Below are 9,298 nucleotides of genomic sequence, written 5' to 3' on the forward strand. Positions count from 1 at the left end.
CGCCGTCCACGATCCTCCTCGCGCCTCGCTTCTTCCCGAAGCGTTTCCGGTTGTCGTTCACAGTCGAATAGTCGCGGAATTTCAGCGAGACGATTGCGCCATCATTTCGGATTCCAATTCCGGATTCGACGAGCCGATTCTAGCGTGGCCAGCGTCGATTAAACGGGCCAACTATTAATACAACCGTGATTCAAGGGAATAGATCGATGAGGATCGACCATCAAACTCTCATTATCCGCGATTACTATGACACTGTGCACCTGTTCTACTCGAAGAGAGAAACGATCCTTCGAGAATTTTATTCCCATCGAATTGTTGCGTAAAGTGATAAATATTCGGTGTCTTTTATTTTCGTATGTTTTTCGGGGGAGATTTAGCGAGAAATTTTTAGAGGATATCAGGGAGGATCTAGTTTATTTATTATGTTTATGTTTATCGTAGAGATTTTGTGACACTCGTGTTCCATTTTCCTGGGTGAAATTATATTTGGGTACGTGTGCCTTTCTTTGATGCCAAGTTATGCATCGCTTAGGGTGACGAGGAAATGTGAATGAAATTCGGGACATCTCGGTGACATCTGTCTTGCATATATTTTAAAGCTTTGAGAGCTTTGTGTCGGCTTTTTTGCGCGTAGTCATACTTTAAGGTAGATCAAACGAGTGTTGCGGTAATTGGTGTGAATTGTATACACTTCGTTAATGAACGAAAAATTCTAATATATTCGAACGAATTATCCTTCGATCTTTTGGTCCACTGTTTTTCACACTGAAAATTAATTTTACAAATTTCAAAATTTGACACAGAATCGATGAAAATTCCGTATTCGCTATCTTTTCCCAGCTCTGTTCGAAGCGAAGCTATTATAAACGAAAAACGTAGAAGAAAATTTTTTGAGTATTATAGTATTCTTCGCTCAATTTTTCACACTGAAAATTAATTTTCAATATTAATTTTCTAAATTCCAAAATTTGACACAGAATTGATTAGAAATCCATACTCACTATCTTTTCCCAGCTCTGTTCAAAGTAAAATTAAAAGAAAAACATGGAGGAAACGTTTTGTGTATTCTTTGCCCAATCTTTCACCCTCAAGATTAATTTCCTAAATTCCAAAATTTGACACAGAATTGATTAAAAATCCGTACTCGCTTTCCTTCTCCAACTCTGTTCGAAGTAAAGTTAGAAGAAAATCGCAGAGGAAAATTTTGCACTTCTTCGATCAATTCTGTCAAATTTGAAAATATGAAAAAGCAACATTGCCAGAATGGTGTAACAACTGCACGAAAGAACGAACGTTGCAAGTTCACCTAGAACAAATCTACATCCCGATTCATTTACTACAATCACCCTGATATATCACACCAGACTCACGCTACTCCAACTATTCCGATTACGAGTTCCATTCTCATTCACAATATTCCTCTTTATCTTTCCGGATCGCAAAGACCTGACGAGCCGCGCACCTCTTATCCGTCAGAGGCTGCAGGCCAAAAAAGCACTCAGCAATCTATTGATATCCCAATTAATCATCCTCGTCAGGTGGCTGGCCTGGTGAGGAGGAGAAGAAGAAGAAAGTCGAAGGGGCAGTTTTAGAAGAGAGGGTGCTCGAGTTAGTCGAAAGTTTGCCCGTCGACAAAATGCACGCAGCTGGTACCAGCGACAAACACTTCTCTTCGGAGAAGAGCGAAACCGGAGGTGAGAGTCAGGTGTTGACGAAAATGTCGCAGACGATCACCGAGTCTTCGACCACGCATAAGACCACGAAAAAGGAGTTCGTCTCCTCTACTATGTCTTCGTCGTCGGCGAAAACTGGACAGGAACCTACCAGCGTTTGCGTGAAGACTACTGTTCACAGTACGGAACAGTCGTCCTCTGAGAATGGAGCACCTCCTGTTGTGCAGGTATGTTGATGTTGGAAATGGATTATTGGCTGTTTGAACGATTTCTGGGCGATCTTGAGAGATGATTCGAGGAATTTGCAAGATGATACGAATGAGAGTAATTTATGGTTGGTAGAAGGTTCGGTTTGTTGGGTAGAATAGGGATTTTTAAAATTGAAGACTTTGCTGCGAGAAGGACGCTGATATTTGCACTCTAAGGATCAGGATCGGTGAACGAAGGGTGCAGTTATAATTTTTCTAAAATTTTGTAGATTTTGTAGATTGATTCTCTGATACTTTTTCCTATAGTAATACATAAATTTTAATTCAAATTTTGAAAATTCTTCCCGTCATAAATGAAAGATATTTTTGCTCAGTAGTAGTTAATTTGTTAACACTGTTTTTATCAGTCTTCCAAAAATGATGATATTTGGGGCTCTCTTCTTACTGCAAAGTCTTCAATTCTTTCTTAAGCCCTCCATGTGACTTAAAAGTTGCATATTCAGAAATCTAAGTTTCAATTTGTTTATCTTATGGTCAGTTCTTACTTTCAAACCCCAATTTCTTCTCCGACAAGCAAAGAAAATTTGACTCTGCAAACTTTGACGTAATTCTGAAAGAAAGGATATAAATGAAAGAGTAATAACGTATCGGTAAGAATACTGCACAATAACATAGAAATTACTTGGTACTTCACTTCAAACCTGAAAATAGGTTATGGAACAAAGATAAGAAGTTTTATGTAACAGCGAGATTGCGCGAAAATATACGAGTATCTGAACAGAATTTCACAATTGTGTAGAATGTTTGAACACGAAGAATCAATACTGAAATTCGTCTTAACTGCATAGTCGTACAAAGTCGAGGAACACGAGAAGATCATCCAAGACCAACCAGGCGAGATTCGTCAGGAGAGAACCGTGGTTGTGTCGCAAGACGAGGAGGGAATCAAACGCGATGTGAAGTCTGCTCAAGTATCGAAGCCGGCCAGAAAATCCACGGCACCGAGATTCGTTTCACCTGTGACTGGAATGATCGTGGATCAGGGCACTGACATTGTCCTCGAAGGAATCATCGACGGTGAGAGGAAAATCGCGGCTCCTAATTATTAACCCTTGCATAGGGGCACCGAAATGTTCACGGTTGTTTCACGCTTTGATATTTAACGTTGTTCGCGTAAATTTCTATCTTGGAAACGCGCATCGACGGAGAAATTTGCAAAAAGTCGAGATACTCTCACGAGAACGTAAAAAGCTGTTGAAGGAAAGTATAGAAATTGGTATACAAGGGTTACACTCAGTTTTGCAAATTTTAGAAAGCAAAAATTTCAGAGCGCTATTCAAGAATTTTCGGAAATAATTTGTATAATGTTTAATATTATGTCAGCCAAATCTGTCGTAACGAAATAAATTCGTATCGATCACCGCAACTTGATTTTTGTGAGTTTACAAAAAATTGGTGACAGTTTGAGTATGAATTCTAAGGTGATAAGTAGCCTTAAACTATCGGTTGGCAGTTTAGTTGAGCATTTAACGATACCAAAAATCAGTTGACGGTTAATTTTGCCAAGCGAAATATTCTCCTCTCTTATCAGAAGAAAATATCGTTTCATAATAGCTTGTACAACATGATCTATTGAACTATTGCCAGAATCGTAATTTTACAGCGGTGTTTGAATTACTATGAGACTGCAACCGTTTTGTCAGGTTTCGTAACCGGTTCGTAAATCTTTCTGCAGGATTCCCTCAGCCTTCGATCAGCTGGTCGAAGAACGGGCAAGAACTGAAAACGAAAGACGGAATGACGATCACTTACGCGCACAATCACGTCCGTTTGGAGCTGAAGAATGTGAACGTTAAGGACGCTGGACGATATACTTGCACGGCGAGCAACGAAGTTGGCTCTGCTAGCAGCACAGCCGATCTCGTTGTAAAAAGTGAGAAATAATAGCGATTAATCCTTTCGCTATTGAAAGTTACCACCGTCTATTGTGATCCTGTGTAATCAACCATCTTAAAATAATCACTTGTTCCATGCTTTATCAATAGAAAAGTATCACTAATCTCAAGCTCATTTCTTTAAAATGAAATTCCAAAATTTATTTTGTTTTTCACTGTGCAAGGATCGTAATTTTAATAGTGAATTCTTTAACAGAAATAGAATTCTGCGAAAAGAATTATTTTACTGCGAAAAATTGTAATATAAATTTTAGATTGAGTTATGAAATTTTCAGGAGAAATTTTGCATTTTAGTGCATTTGCAAATTTGATTAGAAAAGTATTACCAAACGTTTCATTCCTTTTAAATGAAATTCCAAAATTTATTTTGTTTTCACAGTGCAAGGATCGTAATTTTAATAATGAATATCTTAGAAATAGAATTTTAGGAATATAATTATTTTACTGTGAAGAATTGTACTTTCTTTCCAATCGAAAATTGTAAAATAAATTTTAGATTGATTTATGAAATTTTCAGGAGAGATTTTACATTTTAGTGCATTTTCAGAAACGATATTCCCACCGGTATTTGGCAGAAGACTGCAAGCTCAAATTGTGAAACGCGGAGATCGCGTTAACATGGAAGTTGAGATCACGGGAACACCAGAACCCACGGTTTCTTGGTTCAAAGATAATATTCCTATTAGAGAACGTCCTCCCGAACTGAGAATGAAGCAGCAGGGAAATTGTTACATGCTAATTATCGACAAAGGTACTTCGACAGCAATACAAGAAGAAATTTCATAAATATTTTATCTGAAATAACTTTAAATCATTCTTCGTAATAAAGTGAAACGAAAGTATGCTTAATAAAGTGAATACATTTCAGCTGAAAAGGAGCATGCTGGAAAATACATGGTTCGAGCGACAAATGCCGGTGGCGAAGCACAAAGCATAGCCGATTTCGCTGTTTTCGAGCCAACGCCGGACACGATGGTCGAAGTTCACAAAACTGTCATCTACGAGAACGTTCACGACAAGAAAATCGCCCAGGTAACAATTTTTTCCCAAATAAATAACAAAAAGCTTTAATCTTAAGCGTTCATTCGTCAAGAATGAAAACTACCTGTAAAATTATACCGTTCACAAGAAAGATATTTTCCAAGATATAATGCAAAGTATAAAGTCCCGTATTCGTATCTAGTCCGACGAAAAGAAGAGCGGAGTTACTTCTATCAAACAGCAAACGAGCGAGCACGTGCCAATAACGACAATTCAGCCAATCCCGACTCTGAAATCCACACCGATAGTGTCGTCGACTTCGTCGCATCAAACTACACGCACGGTAGAAAAGATCGAGGAACCAGAGACTAAGATGAGTCGATCAGAAACCATCTCTTCCACCGTCGAATCCCATCAGATGCAGACCAAATCTGAACAGAAGTTCCACATGAAACTGGAGCACAAAACACCGAGCGTGATCGAGCCGAAGAAGGAAGAAAAGACGGCGGTGAGAGACGTGATTCGCGAGGAGTTAGAGAAATGGAGCACCGAGCCAAAAACAACGATAATAGAGGAAAAAACGAAAACTGAAAACGAGAACGTCGAAACGTCAACGATAGCCAAGAAGGACGCGTTGAGTTTCTTCGAGTCGATGACGAAAGAGACGGAAACAACACCGAAAGGTCCGAAAGAGATGATTAAACTGGTAGACGACGCTGATGGTCACGAGGTGAAGGTTGGCAAACTGACGAAGAATTACGAACGATCGACGACCTTCCAGGAGGTGAAGAAACCAGAACCGAAGCCTCCAGAGCTTCAAACTCCGAAGAAAGCTGTCCACGAGATTTTCGCGAAATTGGAACACGGTGGCACAACTAACCGGGGCGTGGACAATAAATTATTCGACTTCCCCTACGAACCTTACAAATCACCGACGGTAGAGTCTAAGAAGACAGTGATGGAAGAAACCGTCACTTCAGGATCGTCCTCTGTGACGATGTCGAAAATGGAGAGTAAAATGGAGAGCAAGATGGAGAGCAAATCGGAGAGTAAATCAGAAACTTCTGAGATACTAGTGGAAGGCTTCAAGTTGGTGCCAGAACCACCTCCAGAGATTGGTTACATGCCAAAGCCCGAGGAGGTGAAAAAAAAACGCCCTGACGTGTCCATCAAGGCGAAACAACTACAAGAATCCTTCGACAAGACCCTGTCCCCGATCGATGCGCCTATTGGCGGTGTGAAAATATTCCCCTCGCCCTCTCCAAAGGTAATCGAAACCCCCAAAGTGGCGCCAACCTTCTCCAGGCCACCTCCTCCGTTTGAACTCGAGAAGAAAGAGATAGTGGAGGAACCGTGTGTGAAGAAAGACGTCCACGAGAAGAAGGACTATCTGTCGTCTATCCGAGCGACCTCTCCGAGCAGACCTTGGTCTTCTTCCTCCGATTTCGAGACCAGGTCGCACGTGTCCACCGATCTGTCCGAGTACAGATGTCACTCTGCGGCGTCGAGTCATCAGGAGGTCCTGAGGTCCACGTCGCCTAGACCTTCGGCCGACGGTTTAGCCATGGAGAAATCCTGGGCGAAGAAATGCGCCGACTCGACTAGGAAATCCTGGCCTCCGCAGGAGGAGGCGAGCACGAAGTTCAAGCAAGAGTGGCAGGTTCCCGGAGAGGACTACAAGAGCTCGACGAAGGAGTTTAGAAAGGAGGTTGAAGAGATTCCTGGTGGGATCAAGAAGTCCAGCGTGGAGTCTTCCAGCACGACGGAGAGACGTTCCTGGAGCTCGAAGCAGGAATCCTCGGAGAAGATTCTGAAAAGAGCTCCGTCTCCACCTAAAGTTCAACCCATTATTTACAACGCTGAGACGATCAAAGTGGATCACACGGTGAATAAGATAGCAGAGAAGTCTCTGTACGAGAAGTACACCAGCGAGTGTGACACGAAGAAGTCGGAAAAATCGGAGAAAATCGAGGAGTACAGTTCGAAGAAATGGTCGGGAACTGATGATCTGAAGGCTCCTAGTCTGGTCAGAAGTGTCGAGCCACCTAAGAAACCAGTGGTTCAATTGTACCATCTTCCTGAGCCAGCTCCGGAGCAGATGGTCCTGGAACCAGGACCACCTGCGGAAATTGGCTACATCCCAGCTCCAATGGTGAGAGAGAAGGTGGAGAAGATGGAGAAGAGTTTAGAGATGTTTGTAGAGTACCAGCCAGCTAAGATCCCTTCAGTTGGAATCAGAACCATTCCTCCAACTCCTAAGAAGGAAGAACCACCAGCGTTGCCTCCTAAAGACGTCAGAATGACTCCGCCACCGATTCCAGCTAAACAACAACAACCACCTGTTGAGCCTCTCGAACCGTTTCCCTTTAAACCTTCTCCAGCTGCAGCACCAAAGACACAGAAAGTGCCTCCTCCACCGATTCCCTCGAAATTCACGAAAGGAAGCTTCACCCAGGAGAGTGATTACGAGTCGGACATAGACGGTCATCTTAAGGCAAAATGGAGGCCTTACGAGAGCGATGGCGAGGAACCTCGCTATCGAAGAGTGCAGCCTCCGATGCCTAAGCAACCAACCAGGCCTAGATCGACCGAGCCTGAGCCGCTTCCTCCGTCAAAGTTCGACGTTCCTCCGCAGACCATGGGTCCACCTAGGCCAACGATCGCTAAAGAGCAGCAGGAGAAGATTTGCAAGAAAACTACCACTTATAAGAGACACGAGAAGGAGATACAAGAACAGCAGAAGTTCCAAGTTGTTCAGCCACCTCCTACGATTGACTTGAAGCCTGGTTCTCCTCCAATTTACGTTCAGCCAGCGACGAAGAGTGCAGCGCCGAAGAGTCCACCAATTAAGAAGCCAGAATCGCCCAAGTTCAAGGTGAAGACGTTCCAACAGGAGAGTGGATACATGGCTGACACAGACGAGCCACGCCAGCAGAAGTCGCTACAGTCGATGCAGAAGACGTCTCACATGGAATCGAGAACCTCGTATTCGGAGAGTCGATCGGAATTTTTCGAGAGCAAGAGCTACGACAGCCGCCAGCAGCAACAGAAGAAGGAAACTTTTGGACCGTCTATTTCGTCGGTAGCGAAACAGCCGACTCAACCACCGAGCGTTCAGCGTAGTTCTTTCGTAGAGAAGAGCTACGCGTCCTCCGCATCACCGTCGAGATTCACCTCCACGAAGGTTCGAGATGTGCGAGTGTGTCGATTGCGTCGCTTGCACTAATCTTGCTAAAGAGGAGACGATGATTGAATATCGTTCTCTTCTTTCGTTTTCGTTTTAGTGGAATCGAGTGACGATGTTACTAACAAATATTTTGTGTTTCTATGTTAGTTTCAATGGTTTCTTTTTGTGTTGGTTTGTTGCAGGTTTAGCATTCTAGAACTTTGGACTTTTAGAGTACGCTTTTTGATACTTTTCGTGGTCCTCGATTGGTGGTCGTTTTGTAGCTTTTAGCATATTTTTATGAATATTGAAAAATTTGATTTAATAATTTTGGTCTTCTTTAGGTTAGATTTGGTCCCACTTTGGTCCCCTTTAGGTTAGGTAGAAACTTCAGTGATTTCAAACTTCTTTAGAACTCACTTTCATCTTCTCTAAGTAGATAAAAATTTCGATCCACTGATTTGGGACTCTTGAGACTCACTTTCACCAACTTTAAACGCATATAATCTTAAACTTCGTAACCTCAGAATTTGCAAACTCACTTTATCCCACTTTGACCGCTTTAAAATTCACGTCCAACGATTTACAGGCGTAAAACTTACTTCGATTCACCATAGTGCCTTACAATTTCAAATCTAATATTCTCAGAATAATTCCAACGAGTTTCAAAGACACAGAATGCACCATATATTACAGCACACTGCAATCGTAAAAGATAGAAAATACAATGCTTCAAAATAATTGCAAAAGATACTACTAACTGAGGACCAAATGTCTGCTTCAGTGTTTCGCGTTAACCTCGCCATTTCATAACACAATCAACGAAGATACGTGAACGTTGTCATTCCATATTTTCAGGAAACCGTTTACTCCACGGATCAATCTCACAAAAAGCTGGAGAGCACGAAGAAGATCCTGCCTCCCTCTCCGAGTCCTTCGAAATTCGTGAAGGGCGAATTTCGCGAAAGCGACTACGAGAGCGACTACGACGGCCGAATACCGCCTCTATGGAAACCGCGAGGCTACGAAAGCGACGATCAAACTTTCAGACCCGTGAAACCTAATCTCGCTGGTCCAGGTATTTACAAATCCTAACGTAAAGCTCACAGCACTTCTTGTTTCGGTATTATACAATACTCGTTACACGAATATATCACATATTTACTTGTACATATATATTTATAATAATTTCTTCCGGTAACTGTGTATGTGTAATATAAAAGATCGGTGATTGTTAATGTCAAAGAAACAGAAAAAAGAAAGTTGCTTTCCAACAGCGCCAGTAGAACACACAATCGACTGGCTGGGATCTTC

General features: G+C 42.1%; 1 protein-coding gene across 1 annotated transcript in view; it reads left to right on the forward strand.

The window, feature by feature from the left end:
- Positions 1–9,298, forward strand: part of LOC108570438 (titin) — a 76,032-nt gene that overhangs the window by 59,772 nt on the left and 6,962 nt on the right. The window contains exons 35-41 of the mRNA XM_017932298.1: positions 1,539–1,900; positions 2,731–2,959; positions 3,618–3,815; positions 4,385–4,588; positions 4,706–4,869; positions 5,021–8,002; positions 8,843–9,062. Coding sequence (XP_017787787.1) covers positions 1,539–1,900; positions 2,731–2,959; positions 3,618–3,815; positions 4,385–4,588; positions 4,706–4,869; positions 5,021–8,002; positions 8,843–9,062 — 4,359 coding nt within the window. The remainder of the gene's footprint in view (positions 1–1,538; positions 1,901–2,730; positions 2,960–3,617; positions 3,816–4,384; positions 4,589–4,705; positions 4,870–5,020; positions 8,003–8,842; positions 9,063–9,298) is intronic.

The sequence above is a fragment of the Habropoda laboriosa genome, unplaced genomic scaffold (genome assembly GCF_001263275.1).
Source record: "Habropoda laboriosa isolate 0110345459 unplaced genomic scaffold, ASM126327v1 scaffold84, whole genome shotgun sequence".
NCBI classification, from domain to species: domain Eukaryota; kingdom Metazoa; phylum Arthropoda; class Insecta; order Hymenoptera; family Apidae; genus Habropoda; species Habropoda laboriosa.